Below are 18181 nucleotides of genomic sequence, written 5' to 3'. Positions count from 1 at the left end.
CCCAGCAAAAACAGTGCCATATTTAAAGCCGCGGCTTTTGCCTCTCCACCGATCAGCAGGGAGTGGCGAGCAGCATGGCCGCCCCGCCAATCAGTGTGGGGGAACCTGCAAGATTAAAGGAGCTGCTGCACCCCCAACTTCTGCCACAAATTTGGGAGGTCCCTACTTACAATACACATCCCTGTTCCTAGTAGCTGGCTTTGGGTTCTTTTCCTTTTGCTTTTTTTTTGGTTACAGCAGATAGAATCATTTTGTTTCAGGTTCAGTCTTTCTCTTCATGATATTATATTACATAGTTCTTAGTTGCATGCAACCGGAATTTAAAGATAGCATTTTTTTACCTTCAAGATTAAGGGAGCGGCTGCCCCCCCAACTTCTGCCACAAATTTGGGAGGTCCCTACTTACAATACACATCCCTGTTCCTAGTAGCTGGCTTTGGGTTCTTTTCCTTTTGCTTTTTTTTTTGGTTACAGCAGATAGAATCATTTTGTTTCAGGTTCAGTCTTTCTCTTCATGATATTATATTACATAGTTCTTAGTTGCATGCAACCGGAATTTAAAGATAGCATTTTTTTTCGTCTTAAATGCTTGGTTATACTTTAATTTAGTAGGATGTCATGTAGTCAAACCTAATATAAAATAATTACAAAAATCAACTAATTTTTAACCCATAAAGCTTGAGAGGAATAAAAATTTATGTAGCTGTCAGTAGCAGCCACAATCCTTTCAGTCAAGACCTATATATTCAAGTTCTCAAAAGGCTCTGGAAATGCAAGCTCAGTATTTCTCCAAGCAAGGTGTTTTATTCGTGTTCCCCCAATAAATTGTGGACAGTTGAACTATTTTAATTTATTTTTTCATATACAAATAAATCATAATACTTGTTGTTCTATAGTTTTTCCTTTGCATATAATATTTATCTTTCTCTTTCACTCTTTATGCAGTTGGCAGGACGTGGTCTCATTAAAGGAAGAGACCATCTGATGTGGGTGCTACTGCAGTTCATCTCTGGCAGCATTCAGAAAAATGCATTGGCTGATTTCCTCCCAGTAATGAAGCTTTTTGATCTTCTCTATCCTGAAAAAGATGTGAGTCTTCAATACAACATGAAAAATATGAATAATGGAATGCTATTTAATGTAATATAATTATATCTAGCTCTTAAAGTAGCAGCGAGCTAAATAATAAAAGACGTAATTGTAGAAAAATAGTTTAAATTACTGAAGCTTTAAAATCGTGTTAGATTTTCCTAGTGACCAATTTTGTCAGTCTGTGTTTCATCTGTTCTCAGCTTATTCCAGGGCACATGCTGTTTGCTTAAAGCAAACATGCCGTTATCAGCTCCATCACCATCTTCTGGTAAGGAGTTCTAATAACAACCTACTGCATGCAGCTTTCCTGAGCTAGTACACCATCCTGGTATAATTTAAATTGGTGCATAGAAGTAGAGTAAGTTTCACATTTATACAGGTGCTCTGTGTCTGAGCCCTGTGACAGCATACTTCAAGTGTATATTCTATAGAATGCAGCCTTTGCCTCCATTTAAGAAAGAGTTCTTGTCTCTGAATAGCAAAGACAACTTTCCAAACATGGAAGTAAGATAAACTGATCCACTGTAGGCCTTTTGGCCAGCTATGGATATTACACTTTTACTGGCTATAAGTGATTGGAAACTGATCTATACTCATAACAGAACAGAAGTCGGTGCACACAGACTGGTTTAAAAATGGCAGAACCTGTTTTGAGATTTACCCCCACTGCCAAAAAGACAGATATGTGTTCTGTTTGCTACCGATCTAAACTATGCTGCTTATAGAAAACCACATAACTTAGATAAATTCCGGCTCAGGCTTTTTGAATGTCTGTACCTGGCCTCTGAATTTGTAATGAAAACTTAAAATGAGATGTGGAATCTTTTCATCTTAATTGGTATGTTGCTACCCTTAGGCCCAGTGGTGATATTATGACAAACCAAGCCATGATTCAGGACACTAGCATGAAAGGGGAGAGGAGGCACCTTATTTACTTTTGTGTAATTGTACAAACAGTTTAAATATGTAATTTGCCTACCTTCACAGCCCAAATTGTATGCACACATATTATGAATAATACCGCCCTTGGTTGCAGCGCAGAATGTCTTAATGTGGCTTCCACTTCTGTGCTGCAGTCCTTTTTTTTGGTAAGGAAAATTGAATAATTTATTCCATGAATATGTGGAGTTCTGGAGGGTAAGTGAGGGTTGTTTTCTCATTTGTTTGTTTTTAAATCATGTTATGCTATAAAGAAGTCATTATATTTTTTTCCTGGAGCTCCCAAAACTTTTTCCTAAGCATGATACATTATTAAGACATTGAGAACAGAAAACATTTCACTGGAAAAATGGTTCCTAAACCAGGATGTGCACCACAAAAATTTGGTTCTGTATTCTGAGCGGCACTGCTTTTCTGCACTGCCTTCTCACCCTGAAATGCCTATTATCAGAGGTAGGGGGAGTCATGCGTTCGTACAGTTCTTAAATATTTGGATGCTTGATTTCCATTGCCAGATGTGAGAGAGACACTCAGACGTGCACATATCACATGCCCTGCACCCTGCATCCTCCTTGAAGTGACTTTGCTCACCACAGGCTTATAGACTGGCTTTTTGGAGGGAGTCAGGACTCACTTGATAACTTACTATATGTTTCTCTCTGTCCTTGGGTTTTCTGGGTGCATCGGAGTACAAAACCAGCCAAAATTCAACTCTGTTGATTTTTAAATTTAGTTTAAGTCAGTTGATCAGTTTCTATGTGTAATTTCTTTCTGAACATTTGACCTTTAGGTAGGTGCAAAGGCATTTTTTCTCTCAGGGACTATTAATGGAAGTTTATATTAGCACTGTAGTGAACCAGTATCTCATTATATTTTCTTTTTCTTTTCTTTTTTTTCCCCACTTTGGATTAACCCTTTCAGTTTGGGGGCTTGGTATAAAGTGAGCTATCCTTAACTAATGCCTTGTATAAATCAGAGGTTGAATATGAAAGCATTTGTTTTACAACAATATTTAATGTTCTTGTAAATATAGATATTTATCTGCAGTTTAGATCTTTAGGTTCCATGAATGGTAAATAATCACCAAATTGTCTTGCGCTTCACAGACTTCAGAGCAAGATGTGCAGAGATACACAGTTGGGTTTTTTTTTTCCTCTCAGGTTTGCAAGCAACTAACTATCAGCAAATGTCAGTTGTTTAATGAAAAGATACACATACAGCAGTAACTGTTTTCTTTCCTTAGTGTATTCCTGTACCTGATATTAACAAACCCCAGTCAACTCATGCCTTTGCAATGACCTGTATCTGGATACATCTGAACCGAAAGGCTCATAGTGACAACTCCAAATTGCAGATTCCAATTCCTCATTCTCTTAAACTGCACCATGAGTAAGTTGGGTGCTTTTGTTCTGCTTGTGGATTTTTTAATCCAGTATTGTTGCTTATTATATTGGCTTACATGGACAACCCCCAAAAAAGAGAATACAAGTAGATAATCTAAATTGTTGTGATACAATACAATACTATTTTTTCAGTTACTAACAGGCTAATGGAATCAGTACAGTAATTCTTTGATTGCATATTAAAGGACCAATGTCAGGTAGTGAAAGACTAAAGGTTTCATAGTTTCATAGTTGGTAGGGTCGGAAGGGATCTGAGCAGATCATCAAGTCCAACCCCCTGCCATGGGCAGGAAAGGATGCTGGAGTCAAACGACCCTGGCTAGGTGTCTATCGAGCCTCCTTTTGAAGACCCCGCCAGGGTAGGAGCGAGCACCACTTCCCTTGGAAGTTGGTTCCAGCTCCTAGCCACCCTGACTATGAAGAAGTGCTTCCTGATGTCTAGTCTGAATCTACTCTCCGTCAATTTATGGCCATTATTCCTTGTTACTCCCAGTAGTGCTCAGGGGAACAGGGACTCTCCCATTCCCTGCTGGTCTCTCTTGGCCAGTTTATAGACGGCCACCAGATCCCCTCTCAACCTTCTCTTGTGGAGGCTGAACAGGTTCAGGTCCCATCTCCTTATAGAGCCTGCCCTGCTGCCCCCAGGTGGTTTAAAAAAAACTAATCCAATATACTTTTATGATGTATCTTAAGGAGAAATGTTTCTTATTTGAGTTTAAATAATCTGTTTTCTTTACAACCCAAGCATTGCTCTTATAATATTGATTGACCACTAAGAAGTGAAATTGACTAGTCAGTTTCCATTTCCTTAATTTTACTTTTTGGAATTAAATTTTGTTATCAGTAAATAAAGAATAACACACTAGATTTGGTTTTTCACTTCAGATTTTTTTTTAAGTGTTAGTTGTAAAGAGACGAGGGGTTAGTGATTTTTGGTGTGACATATTTTAACAACTGTTTCTCTAATCCAGTCTTCTGAAACTATCCTGTGAATTGCCAAGGGCACAAAGGCTGCTCATCTATTATATATCATAGTGACTGCTAATGAAAAAAGCCCAGATATGTTGCAGTAGGGTTACACTAGGATTAATTTAGTCTTGTCTCTTCAGTCTATTCATATACTTACTTTTTGTCTTTTCCATTCAATGTTTACTCTGTCTTGGATATGCAGATTTTTGCAACAGAGTCTAAGGAATAAAAGTTTACAGATGAATGACTACAAGATTGCATTATTATGTAATGCATATTCAACCAATTCAGAATGTTTCACTTTGCCAATGGGAGTTCTGGTAGAAACTATTTATGGAAATGGCAACATGAGGATACCTCTTCCAGGAACTAACTGCATGGCATCAGGATCTATCACTCCATTGCCAATGAATCTCTTAGATTCACTTACAGTTCATGCAAAAATGAGGTATGGTCTGGCTGTTAAATGCAATCAGCTTGCTTTTTTTACCAGTGAATCTTAGGCTATCTGTAGTAATATCAAAAGAAAAGCTCATCTGTTTGGTCTGCTTCATAAAGTTCTCTATAGAAGTTCTACAGACTTATTCAACTAACTTCTTCAATTTTAAGTATGTAACTAATAAAACTTTTTTTTTCCCAGCCTTATTCACAGCATAGCTACCAGGGTGATTAAACTGGCACATGCAAAATCTAGCCTGGCCTTGGCACCAGCACTTGTGGAAACTTACAGTCGCTTATTGGTTTACATGGAAATAGAATCCTTGGGCATCAAAGGCTTTATCAGTAAGAACTTTTTAGCATTATTACTTAGTGAATAATTGTTTTAGCTTTTAGAGTGGCATTTAGAAGCTATAGTAAAGATCAGAGCCCAACTGCCCACGTGCAGGAAAAAATGGTTTCTGCCCACAGAGGGTTCCTTGTAATCCCAGGACTCTGGTACAGGTCTCCCTTGCTTTATGCTGTACATGCGTTCCTGGAAAATGGCGCATAACTTAAATTTGCATAAAGGGAATCCACTTTAGAATGTAACGATACGGATATGTTTCAAGACCTTGACTGTAATGACCCCCAGACCCATTTCTACTACTTTTACAAGACAATTTTGGTACTCAACAACAGCAAACAGTACACACAAGCACAGGGCACTATCATAATAGGGATGGCAACTACAGAAACATGTGTTGCAGACAACGAGCAAAGAGCACAGATCCACACAGGAGACTGTATTTTGATGTGCGTCACTCTCACAAAGCAGCTGACTGCGGGCTTCCACCATACTGATCACAAAAGAGCGAATTTACCTCTCATATAACAGCTTTTTAGTATGAAAAGGGTCATCACATAAGAGCAAATTTGCATATACAGAACCTGCATAAAGTGAGGGAAATCTATAATCTGATTTATGCACACAGGCGTATGGTTTTCATGGACAGATGCTTTAATTACACATATTTGATCAAGCTCAAGTGACATGTAACAGTATTCTTAGTTTTACTCATTCAAATACTTTGACCACTGTATTTATTTAGTCAAAAGAAAATATTGCTCATATGTTGGAAGAAAAATAATCTACGCTTTAGCGATGGTATTTGTACATGTCCTTTTGTTAGGACTGATTGGTTCTCATAGGAAAAAAATGTGGATTGCAGCTAAATATAACTTGAATAAGGGTACATATATTTCCAAGTGATCTCACAGGAGAATGCTTTCCAAATTGTCTTCTCTTGTCAGGCCAGCTTTTGCCAACTGTGTTTAAGTCTCATGCTTGGGGAATCTTGCACACTTTGCTAGAGATGTTCAGCTACCGTATGCATCACATCCAGCCTCATTACAGAGTGCAGCTGCTGAGCCAACTTCATTCCTTGGCTGCGGTGCCACAGACCAGTCAAAACCAGCTTCACCTCTGGTGAGTGAGTGAACTTTGCAAACATTCTTTCATTAATGATATTGAAAGTCCTGTAAGATTCCAAGAAAAATAGGAGTTCCTTCCTCCAAGCCATTCAGATGTTGGCCATAGCTAAGCCTGGGGCTGTTGACTTACATGCATAGATGCTCCTATCGATCCTGGGAAAACGAGAAGTTCCTGGTTACAGGATTTTGGTCTTCTGGTTAGGATCAGGCTGAAAGCCAATTTTAGATCAGGAAGGAATATTTCCCCCAGATCAGATTGGCATAGACCAGGTGCTGTTGCCTTTCTCTGTCATATAGAGGGAACAGTCCTTTTCTTAGGATCTTCTGAGATTATATTAACCAAATACTTCCTTAAATTATCTATGTCCTCGTCTACCCTGCTTTGATGTATAGTGACCCATATGCTGTTTTGGGTAGTGTATCTTCCATGCAAAGGTTGGAAGTGAAGATTTTGGGGATTCCTTGGATAAATGATTGCCTGTGAACATAGGGGACTGGATCAGTTGCTCAGGAGGCCTCTTCCAGTTCTATGTTACTAAATAAGTATGTGCATATTATATGAAGTTAAAAAAATAACAAAAAACAAGACTACTGCTTTGTTTCTGTTATAGTGTTGATATTTTTTCTCCTAATGAAACTATAAACATCTCTCTCTCTTTCTTTTTTTATTTCAAGTGTTGAGAGCACTGCTCTAAGACTAATCACTGCCTTGGGCAGCTCTGAAGTCCAGCCACAATTTACACGTTTCCTTAGCGACCCTAAAACAGTTCTTTCAGCAGAATCAGAAGAACTCAACAGGGCTCTGATCTTGACTCTAGCAAGAGCAACACATGTAACAGGTAACAGTGAACTTTTCAGTAAGGTTGTAACTTAATTCAGAGCTGTCCAACTTCTAAGTGACTGAAGGTCTCTCACCAGTGGGGTCTGCACTGGCAGTGACTGCAGGCCCAGGATGTATACCACATGTCTCCCTCGGTCCCCCCACAACTGCTACAACTTGTGGCCCCAGTTTCAACTTTAGCTTGCTGCCCTGCCTCTGGGGTGAGTGCAGAAAGCAGGAGCCTGGACGGAGCCTGGAGTCTCTGGCTGCTCTTGATGGGGGACAAGGGGCAGGGGAGTGGCAACCTGATCTGCAGTTTAACCCCTCTCAGATCACATGTAGCCCATAAGCTGCGAGTTGGAAAGTCCTGAATTAAGTGAAAGTGGATTCAAATTGTTGCCTGAAAGGCTAGGGATAGAAATTACCCATTAACCATTATAAGTGATTAAAAACTGGTTCAAATCTGTAATCCAACAGAAATTCAGTGCACATAAACTGCTTTCAAAATGGCTGAAATCAATTTAAAATAATCCTGGATGGATGTAATATCAGATTTGGGTTAAATTGGTTTACTGAACGTCTGTCCTAGATGAAAATATAGTTTCTCATGCAGTGTTAAAGGAGTTAAGCTGCAGATGTGTATTTTTTTATTTCAGTTTTTTTATTAAATTTTCATGTATTTTCTATTCTTTGCTGTTAAATATATTCAGGGTGGATTTAATTGAAACCAAGTCAATTTTAATTCACAATTTAAATCACTGGTCAGGAAAACTCAACTTAATCACTGTTTTCTATAAAAAGTTCATTCTTGTTGTTTGATATCCTCTATTCATTTAACTTCTTGAAACTTTGCAATTTTAGAGAGAGGTAAGGGCTTGACTCTGTGTACACATAACTTGCAGAGAGACAATAGGGCTGATGGGTAAGTAATCAGGTCTCTTATCTTTCATCTCCATATACTGCTGTTAACAAGGATATTAGCTCTGGAATCATTAAATCCACAGTTTGAGAACTGAAACTAAGCATCACAGAGATGCTTAATGGGAACTTAGACCGAGCACTGAGTCCCATCGGATAGAGTGGTTTTCGTTAATCTTTACTAATCTTTAAAGGAGCCTCTGGGAACCCCATAAGATTAGGTCCCTAATATACTCCATGGCCTGTTATGACCTATTTATAAAACTTTTCTAAAAAGGTTACATGAATATACTGTCACAAAAAGTATGCAGCTAGAAGTTATAATCCCTATTCCATGATGGTATCTTTGAGCGCTAACATACCTTAAATTAAAACTATCTTTATATAGGGTTAGGGTTTGTTTGTTTTTAAAAGCATCTTAACAAACAATCAAAAAGTACAATTAACTAAAAATCTGATTTAAATTTTTTTAAATCCAATTTTTTTTTTAAACATAATTGATTTTTATCCACTCTGAATATACTCAATGCTCAGTATGGGTAAGTTAATAGGAGGCAAGGTGTCAGTCCCTGATTTGCAAAAGAGAAGAAAATGTAGCTCATGTCCTTTCTTTCCTCTGCTGTGTATAAACCTGAAAGGTTTGTATTTTTACATAGGAGGAAGGCACTTGAACAAATTGCTTAGATTAACTGTGGAATCTTGATTAAGAGCAAGTTAGGCAGACACTTGCCTGGTATGGTTAGCCAAGGTTGATCCTGCCTTGATCAGACTAGATAATCTTTTTAGGCCCCTTCCAACCCTACTTCCTACCTTTTTCTATGAAAAGCCTTTTTCCTTCTTGTTGTTTTTACATTTTAAATTCATATCTAGCCTAGACTATCTAGAGAACTGGTACGATTTCAATATCACAAAAGTCAAGAGAGAGTACAGGCTTGAATGAGAGAGGATTTGGGGCTTATATTCTAAGGCTTTTTTATTCTTTTTTGTTTGTTTTTTTTTTTGCAGTATTAATGTTGCATTAACACTAGGTTTTTGTATTGGTTAAGTTGAAGTATTTCATGAGGTAATGCTCCACTAGCCATTCTGTTCTGAAATATGGTTCTTTATGAATGACATCCTATATTCTTGGTTTATTGTTTCTCCAATGATTTCTGCATTAAGTATGTTCCGTTTACAGGCAAGATAATGTCTTTCAGCAAATTAAGTCTAAATTTTAAAATCAAGTTGAATTATTTCTAGCTCCTTCATCAACCATTGTAGTCATTTATCTGGAATAGAGGTGTTCTAACTCTCTTAATTTATGTCTTGACTGCTAAATTCAGCCCACCTCCCCATAAATATTCTGGCTCTACAGAGACATACAGGAATTTAAAAAAAAGATGCATAGAAAGAAAAATAAAATGGTTGAGTTCTCAAAGGTTTGATTCATGTGGTCATAAAAGAAGCATTAATAGAAGTGTCAGTCTTATGGGAGAAGTCTAATTTCGACAGCCCTTTTTGTTGACTTAATATTTTATGTGCATCTGTTTAGACTTTTTCACAGGTTCTGATTCAATTCAGGGAACTTGGTGCAAGGACATATTGCAGACTATCATGAGTTTCACTCCCCATAATTGGGCTTCACACACACTAAGCTGTTTTCCAGCTCCACTGCAGGTAATTGTTTCTAACTAGGTCTTGTTCTAATTAGAATCGTGGAGAAAAGCACCTTTTGTTGTCCTATTTGTAGTCAATGTATTTTCTTCCCCAGCCTTGACTACTCTAAGTTCAGGTTCAAATTCAAAAGGCAACATGAGTGCATCATTAGCACTGGGTCAAAATCATCCCTAGATAATTTAGAATCAAATACTTGGTTGGTGAGTGCTGCTAATAAATTGGAAACAGCATTTTCACTCTTGTCAAGAATATAGCCATCATGATGGAAAGACAGCTTTGTTTCTACTTGCCTCTCTTTAGTAAGAGAGGTTGGAATTTTATGAAAGGTGCTTTTGTTAAGGTGGAATTACCTAAAATTGTACATTTCTTTTCAAATGGAGATTTTAGTTGGGGATTTATGTGGGAAGAGGGAACATTCTTTTCTGGCTTTTTAGCTGATTGCAAATTATTTTATTTCAGGCATTCTTTAAACAGAATAATGTACCCCAAGAAAGCCGTTTTAACTTGAAAAAGAACGTAGAAGAGGAATACCGAAAGTGGAAGTCTATGACCAATGAGAATGACATAATCACCCACTTTTCCATGCAGGGTTCTCCTCCTCTGTTTCTCTGCCTTCTGTGGAAAATGCTTTTAGAGACTGATCACATTAATCAGATTGGTTATAGGTGAGCTTTTAAAGACTAACCGTATTTTTTACAAAAGTTGTCATAACTCTAGAACAGTGGGCTTTCGTCCTTACTGGGGCTACAGCTCTTCTACACTGTTTCACAGATTTTAATGCAAACTTCTTTGCATCTTTTTGATAAACTACCAAGTAATGGCTTTTGAGACATTGCTAGATGCATGTACTGTATCGTAAGGATTGTATGATGCCTAATATTGATGACAGATGCTGGCTGATGGTGTTTTTGTATGTAAATTTCATAGAAGGACTCTTCTCTAGAACAGGGAATGTTGCAAATGAGTTGAGCTATGTTTTGATCAGCTACAGAATCATACTTATGAGGAGCTTCTATTCTACACGCTCACTGTTCACTCTTTACTAATACAAATATTAACATAAGTTATATTTCTGTAGTACTGTAAAGCAACCCTCTGAAAATTTTAACAAGGTGATTGTTTTATGATTATTCTACTCTCACTTCAAGCTTTAGAGACTCTCTCCAACTTCTCCACATCCTTTCTGTAGTGGAGAGCTCAAAACTAGACACAGTACCCCAGATGTGGCCACACCAGTACAGAATAGAAGGAAATAATTACTACCTTCAGTCTGCTAGCAGTGCTCCTACTAATGCTGCCCAGTATGCCATTAGCCCTCTTGGCAACAAGGGCACACTTTTGGCTCATATCTAGCTTACTGTCCACTGTAACCCCCAGGTCCTTTTCTTCAGAGCTGCTGCTTAGCCAGTTGGTCCCAAAGCTGTATGGGATTGTTCCATCCTAAGTGCAGAACTTTGCACTTGTCCTTGTTGAACGTCATGAGATTCCTGTTGGCCCAATCTTCCAATTTGTCTTTGTTACTCTGAATCCTAGCCCTATCCTCCAGCATATCTACTATATCCCCCAACTGGTGTCATTCACAAATTTGCTTAGGGTGTAATCCATCTCATCTTCCAGATTGTTAATGAAGATATTGAACAAAACTGGCCCCTGCGGCGTTCCATTTGATACTAACTGCCAACTAGACATTGAGCTATTGATTAGTACCCTCTGAGCCCAATGCTGCAGCCAGTTTTCTATCCACCTTGAAGTCTGTTCAGCCAGCCTGTACTTCCTTAGCTTGCCTGCAAGAATGTAGGAGACTATATCAAAAACCTTGCTAAAATCAAGGTACACCACATCTACTGGTCTCCCCAAACCCACAGAGCCAGTCATCTCATCATAGAAGACAATCAGGTTGGTCAGTCATGACTTGCACTTGGTGAATCCATGCTGACGGTTCCTTATCAATTCTTCTCCTCCAAATGTTTAGAAATGGATTCTTTGAGGACCTGCTCCATGTTTTTTCTGGGGTCTGAGGTGGGGCTGCCTGGTCTGTAGTTCCCTGGATTCTCCTTCTTCCCTTTCTTTAAGTGGACACTATATTTGCCCTTTTCCAGATGTCTGGGACCTCCCATGATCACCACGGGTTTTCAAAGATGATGGCCAACAGCTATGTAATTACATTGGCCAACTCCCTCAGCACCCTCAGGTGCATTGCATCTGGCCCCATGGACTTGTAATGATGCCTGCACAACTAGAAAGTTATGATATCTGTCCTACTGAAACATAATTCTACAAGAGCAATGTGTATAGATTTATGGTGTTATGCCCAGACTCTATTGATGAAGCCAAAAATTATTTATTTTGACTTCTGACTAACAATCTGTGGTATCCTTAGATCAGGGGTAAGCAACCCCAGCATGGGTGCCAGAGCATGGCACGGTAAGGCATTTTGCTTAGCATGCATGCCTTGCAGCAGATGGCAGGGAAGGGACCATGGCTATTAGGGCTGTGCAACATTTTGGCAACCATTTCATTTTGGAGGTGTTTCGGGCTGTTTTGGCACCCAAAACACCAAATCCAAATTGAAACACAAAGCTCAGAAACATCTCCAAAATGAAACAAGGAATCCGAAATGGTTCGGAAAATTTCGGAATATTGAAGCCAGGCTTGGAGGGAAACAGCTGTACGCAGCTGTCCTGCCGTGTGACTTGGCTCCATAGGGAGCAGAGATCCACGCCGGGGGTCTCCTCACCACCGCTGCCCGCCCCACGCTGCCCCAGCAATGCAGGGCTGCACAGAGCGGGCAGTGGCGGCGAGGAGACCCCAGTGCAGATTTCTGCTCCCTGCAGAGCCAGGTCATGCAGCAAGGCAGTGCTGGTCCCTGCCGCGCAACCTGGCTCTGCAGGGAGTAGAGATCTGGGGTAGCACAGGGTGGGCAGCAGCAGTGAGGAGACCCTGGCACAGATTTCTGCTCCCTACGGAGCCAGGTCGCGTGGCAAGGCAGTGCAGTTTTTGTACAAAAACTTAAACAGAATCCCGCAAGATAATACAGCTAACAAGAAGCATACATTCTACCATGTGAATGTTGTGGTAACTGGATCATTTCCTTCCCTCTGTTTTCTAGAGTTTTAGAGAGAATTGGGGCCAGAGCTCTGGTTGCTCATGTCAGGACTTTTGCAGATTTCTTGGTGTATGAGTTCTCCACATCAGCAGGAGGCCAGCAGCTCAACAAATGTATTGAAATTCTCAATGATATGGTGTGGAAATACAATATTGTTACACTGGACAGACTGATACTGTGCTTAGTAAGTATGACCTCTACAAGGCAAAGTTTGACAAATTTCTTTATCCTGAAGTTGGCTCCTGTCTTCTGATCCAGTTCAATTCATTTATGAAAATGCACTGATTTTAACAATTACTAATCCAGTAATCATGTAGTGCTGTAAAAATACTGGAACTGCTATTTCTTTGGTGGGAGAAAAGTAGGAATGTCACAAAAATATTCTCTGGTGAGAAATTCTACCTTTTATCAGTTATGTAATGACCTCCTATGCATTGTCATTGTTAACTCTAGCATAAAAAATATTGTTATATGGCCTTCTAGTTGTGCAGTAACCTTTGAAAAGTGCAGAATAGAAGCAAATAAATGGAAAATGTTGTGCCTTTTGCACAATGTTTATTTCAAGGAAGTTAAAGTTTTGCCCACTGTACCTAGAAAATATGTACAAGCGGTTGCATGCTTTGTCTGCTTAACTTACTGTGCTAGTTAATTTTAAAATCTCTCTCTTCCTGACAAAGACCTGGTTGTATTAAAGTTAGATATTTAAGAAAATGCCCAGGATATATATGTCAAAACCTGACTGCAGTGTTTGTGGTTCCACGAGGCTTCATCACTAGGATAACCATTATTTGAAACGAGAGCATCCTTCTTGGTACTACCACTGGAAGTATGGGGTCAGAAGAGGGATTTTGCAACAACAGTGAATCTGAGATTGGTGGTGAATGCCTGTCACTGATAACTTGGGAGAATTCCTCTGCAACAATAGTTCTCAGCTTTTTTTTAGACTCAAGGTACCATTGGATGGACTCAAGCCACCCCTCACAAAATGCCAGCTCTTAGTTTTAATTCTTTTTCTGATGCAGAAAAATAATATTAGTGTTTTTGCTATAAGAAACTCAGAAAGACCACAACTATGGATTTCTATTTGAAATCTCTGGGTTTATTTTGTGAATCATGCTTGTAAACCTAACAGTGTTAATACTGTGTGGCACGCCATAGCACCCTTGAAAGAATCTCAAACGCCAGTGTGCCATGGCATCCTGGTTGAGAATCACTGCTCTATAAGTAAGTGAGGGTAAGTTATGGAGATTTGTCACTACAGAGGATGATATCTAAACATTCAGATTCTCTTTTACATTCTGTGTTTGTGCATGCAGAATACCATTGTAAAGTTTATCAGCCCAGCACAGACATCTGGACTACAAATTTGTCTGTAAAGTACATATAAGTTGGCTGGCCAATGTTTATTTGTACTGAACAGGTTGTCTTAGTTACCATTTTTCATTGTTTTGTAATCCATTGTGGTTTGTTTGTTTGTTTTTTCCTGTGTTTTTTTTTTTTCTTAAAGGCTATGCGGAGTCATGAAGGCAATGAAGCCCAGGTCTGCTATTTCATAATTCAGTTACTTTTACTCAAACCTAATGATTTCAGAAACAGAGTGAGTGATTTTGTGAAGGAGAACTCTCCAGAGCACTGGCTGCAGAATGATTGGCATACTAAACATATGAGTTACCACAAGGTACTGAAAATGATAGTCTTCTAGACTGATGCTTTACTGTGAAGTTAAGATTGCCCAAACAGTCCTATATTTTGTGAACCATATTTGTATTTATTTGTGTAAGACTTGTTCAGCTATTTGGGGTTTCTGCTAGGGCTGTGCGAAGCTTCAGTCCCTGATTCGATTCAGGGCCAAATCGCCGAATCCAAATCGAATCAGGAGATCCTTTAATCTCTTCGAATCAAATTGGAATCCTCTGAATCAGTTTGGAGAGATTCAGAAAGATTCGGACATAGACACAGCTTTAAATGTTTTTTCTATATACCTCGAGATAGCAGGTGGCTTGTGAACGCTGCAATGCTGGGGCGCATGGAGCATTCCTCAGAAGCACGGGGGGCTCCCAGCGCACTCAGCAGCAGACCTGAAAGTGGACCAGAAGCAACAGACCCGGAAGTGGGTCTGACGGAGAGTGCATTGGGGGCCCCTCCGGCTCGGCAACTGGTGCCTCCTGGGTCTGGGGGGCACCTGGGGTCCTCCCACGGCTGATCACTCAGCAGGGGGAGGGTTTGCTGCTAAGCAGGTGGAGGGCCCCCCTGCACTCCTGTGGGACACTCCATGTGCCCCAGCATTGCAGCGTTCACAAACCACACCTGGTTCCTCGAGGTATGTAGAAAAAACTTTTAAAGCTGTGTCTAGAGCCAAATCGCTGATTCTCTGAATCCGCATCAGATCTTCAGATTTGGATTTAGCTGAATCGAATCAGGGACAGTGATCCAAATCAACTAATCAAGTCGCTGTCCCTGATTCGGGCCAAATCCGAATTTAATAAGGTCTGCTTTGCACACCCCTAGTTTCTGCCTCAGTAACCTTTGAAGATGCACATGACATTAGGAATGTTTGAATATATGGGTTAATGCAAAAACATTCTATGTTTACAGAATAGAATAAAGAGAGCATGCATGTAGCACTGAAGTTCAAGTCAGAAAGAGCAAGTACTCCTTCCCCCCACCCCACCCCAGTGCTTAAGGATGGGAAAATGTATTTTCTCTGGGTGTTCATTAGGTTTTACTGTTACTAGTCAATAAAGGGCAGATATAACACTGCCTCTTCCAGGATCCACTATGGGGAAAGTAGGAAAAAACTACTCACCTAGTAGGAGGACCTGTAGGGTGTTAGTGCTGGCCAAAATATGGGGGTTTTCTAGATAAGGTGAGTTGTGATATGTGGAGTGTTGCTCAATCTTTTGATGCCACAGGCCAGATGAGCATCGCAGGGTCAGTCACTGGGCTGGATCAGGTCGTGGGCCTGGCACTAGCCCCTTTCCCTGCCCTGCGTGGTGGTACTGGGTACCAGGTTCCTGGCACTGCCCCTCCCACATGCCAGGATTAGGTTCTGGGGACTTGACATTGCGCCCTCTCACCTCCTGCATGCTGGGCTTGGGTTCCAGGCACCCAGCACCTCCCTCACCTGGCTCTGCGTGCTGGGACCAGGCCCCACATCAAGCATACAAGGCCTGGGGCTCCCCATGGGCCCAGATGTTGTCATTTTTCAGTGAAATCTCATTGTGCATTTATATGGCATCTGTCAAAGGTGGCTTTTTTTCCATTCCTTTTCCCAAGAAGAAACTGCAAAATTCTAAAGTTTCATTTGTCACATGATGCAACATGTTTCACAAGCTACTAGGGGAAAGTACAATGTAAATAAGAGCCAATTTTCTCCTAAATCTCTCTTGTGAATCCTTGACAAAAAGGGTAAATCAACAAAATTTATATTGAAGCCTACTGTCTGTCAGGGTTCTTTTTTAAAGATTTCTTTATAACTTCCTGCACCAGCTTTAGTGAATCTGGCTCTGAAACAATATATCTTTTGTCATAAACTAATATTTCTTAGAAAAAATATTAAGTTTGATTATTTTTATCTGCTACAAATAAAATTCATAATCCACCTTTTCCCCAAAAAATGAAATTAGTAAAGAAAACTTATATTGAATTTTTTTCTTTCTGTTTACACCGGTAATAAATCTAATTGCTAGGCAAAATCTTGCAGAATAGTTTACAATATAACCTCAAGAGATTTTTTAGTAATGTAAGTACATAGTAGTGTTTTCAGGATACCTGATTAAAATATATATCTAATTTTTTTTTTTTTAATTCTTTTTGCAGAAATATCCTGAAAAGCTGTATTTTGAAGGCTTGGCAGAGCAAGTGAATCCTCCTGTCCAGATTCAACCCCAGTACCTACCAATCTACTTTGGAAATGTGTGCCTTCGCTTCTTGCCAGTATTTGACATTGTAATCCACCGATTTCTAGAATTGCTTCCAGTGTCCAAATCATTGGAGACATTACTGGATCATCTAGGAGGCTTGTACAAATTCCATGGTAAGCTCTTCTTGAACATGAACTCCTTGTTTGCTATATACTCACTGTAGTTTCTCTATTATACTGCATTATGAGTAAAATGTTCAAACTGGAAACTGGTCCATGCCAAACAGAACTCTGCTTTACCAGAAGAAACTTGGTGGTCGCCTTTTGTTTAGCTGTTGTGTAGGCTCTAAGAAAATAAATCTTGCACAAACCGGCTTGCTTTGTTCATCATATCCCTCCTCAGTAGTTTAAGAGATTTAATTTGATTTTAACACTATTTTATAACTTAGTGTGACACAAACCACTTTGCATAATGTTTGGTTACAATCATGCTACTATTGTTCCTCTGTTGTTTCTGTTATAACTTCTCAAGATCTTTCTATGAGTTGCTGTTGAATGCTTTGTGTGTACAGAGATTGTATATAATTGAGATTCTGTAAATCACTTCAGCAATATCAGAAAAACTCCAATAGCTAAAAATGTTTGTTTTGACTGACTTGGTGCAGATGCATGAAAAAAGAGCAAAGACCTGAAAATGGTAGTACTGTACAGTAAAAGTAATAATGAGTCAGTTACTTTTAGCATTTATAATTTTTAATGTTAGATGACTAGGATTTAAGTATTGTATCATCTCTGATTCACCTATAAGTTTACAGTAAATATAAAGAAGTACTAGCATATAGTACTTCTAGCCAGCCTGGAGAGAGTTCAGAGGAGGACCACCCGCTTGGTGAGAGGGCAGCAGGACAGGCCCTACGAGGAGAGACTGAGGGACCTGAACCTGTTCAGCCTCGGCAAGAGGAGACTGAGGGGGGACCTGGTGGCTGCCTACAAACTCATCAGGGGAGATCATCAGCAAATAGGAAGAGCCCTATTCTCCCCAGCACCACCCAGGGTGACGAGGAACAATGGTAATAAACTGATGGAGATTAGGTTTAGGTTAGAGATCAGAAGGCAATATTTTACAGTTAGGGTGGTCAGAATCTGGAACCAACTTCCCAGGGAAGTGGTCCTTGCCCCTACCTTGGGCAAATTCAAAAAGAGGTTAGATGATCACCTGTCGGGGGTCTTGTGAATCCAGCATTCGCTTGGGCACTGTTTTTATCACACTTCCCTTTGTGGGAACTCAGACAAGCCGCCGGCAGCCGCCTGACTCACACACCGGAGTGTTTAGATTTAGAGCTCAGCAGGCGGGTAATTGATGGATGGAGTGGAATTAACCAGGCACAGACACGTGTAGGTTACAGGAGTTTGTTTACTTACGTCGCCTAGATAGTGATGGACGACGCAGGCGAGCCTTTGTTCCGTTACAGCTTCGGTTACAGATTTGAGTATACGCATATAAC

At 39.8% G+C, this 18181-nt stretch overlaps 1 protein-coding gene across 2 annotated transcripts in view; it reads left to right on the top strand.

Moving 5' to 3' along the window:
* The window catches only part of MED23 (mediator complex subunit 23), a 54038-nt gene that overhangs the window by 24557 nt on the left and 11300 nt on the right, over positions 1 to 18181 (top strand). For both annotated transcript variants that reach the window (XM_025212442.1, XM_025212441.1), the window contains 11 exons: positions 946 to 1089; positions 3275 to 3420; positions 4606 to 4851; positions 5044 to 5186; positions 6135 to 6309; positions 6990 to 7153; positions 9584 to 9708; positions 10168 to 10373; positions 12818 to 12998; positions 14322 to 14492; positions 16634 to 16850. In XM_025212442.1, the coding sequence (XP_025068227.1) occupies positions 946 to 1089; positions 3275 to 3420; positions 4606 to 4851; positions 5044 to 5186; positions 6135 to 6309; positions 6990 to 7153; positions 9584 to 9708; positions 10168 to 10373; positions 12818 to 12998; positions 14322 to 14492; positions 16634 to 16850 (1918 nt within the window). The remainder of the gene's footprint in view (positions 1 to 945; positions 1090 to 3274; positions 3421 to 4605; positions 4852 to 5043; positions 5187 to 6134; positions 6310 to 6989; positions 7154 to 9583; positions 9709 to 10167; positions 10374 to 12817; positions 12999 to 14321; positions 14493 to 16633; positions 16851 to 18181) is intronic.

The sequence above is a fragment of the Alligator sinensis genome, unplaced genomic scaffold, assembly GCF_000455745.1.
Source record: "Alligator sinensis unplaced genomic scaffold, ASM45574v1 scaffold824_1, whole genome shotgun sequence".
Taxonomy (NCBI): Eukaryota; Metazoa; Chordata; order Crocodylia; family Alligatoridae; genus Alligator; species Alligator sinensis.
The sequence above is the reverse complement of the archived record's forward strand: the minus strand, read 5'-3'. Positions and strand labels throughout refer to the sequence as shown.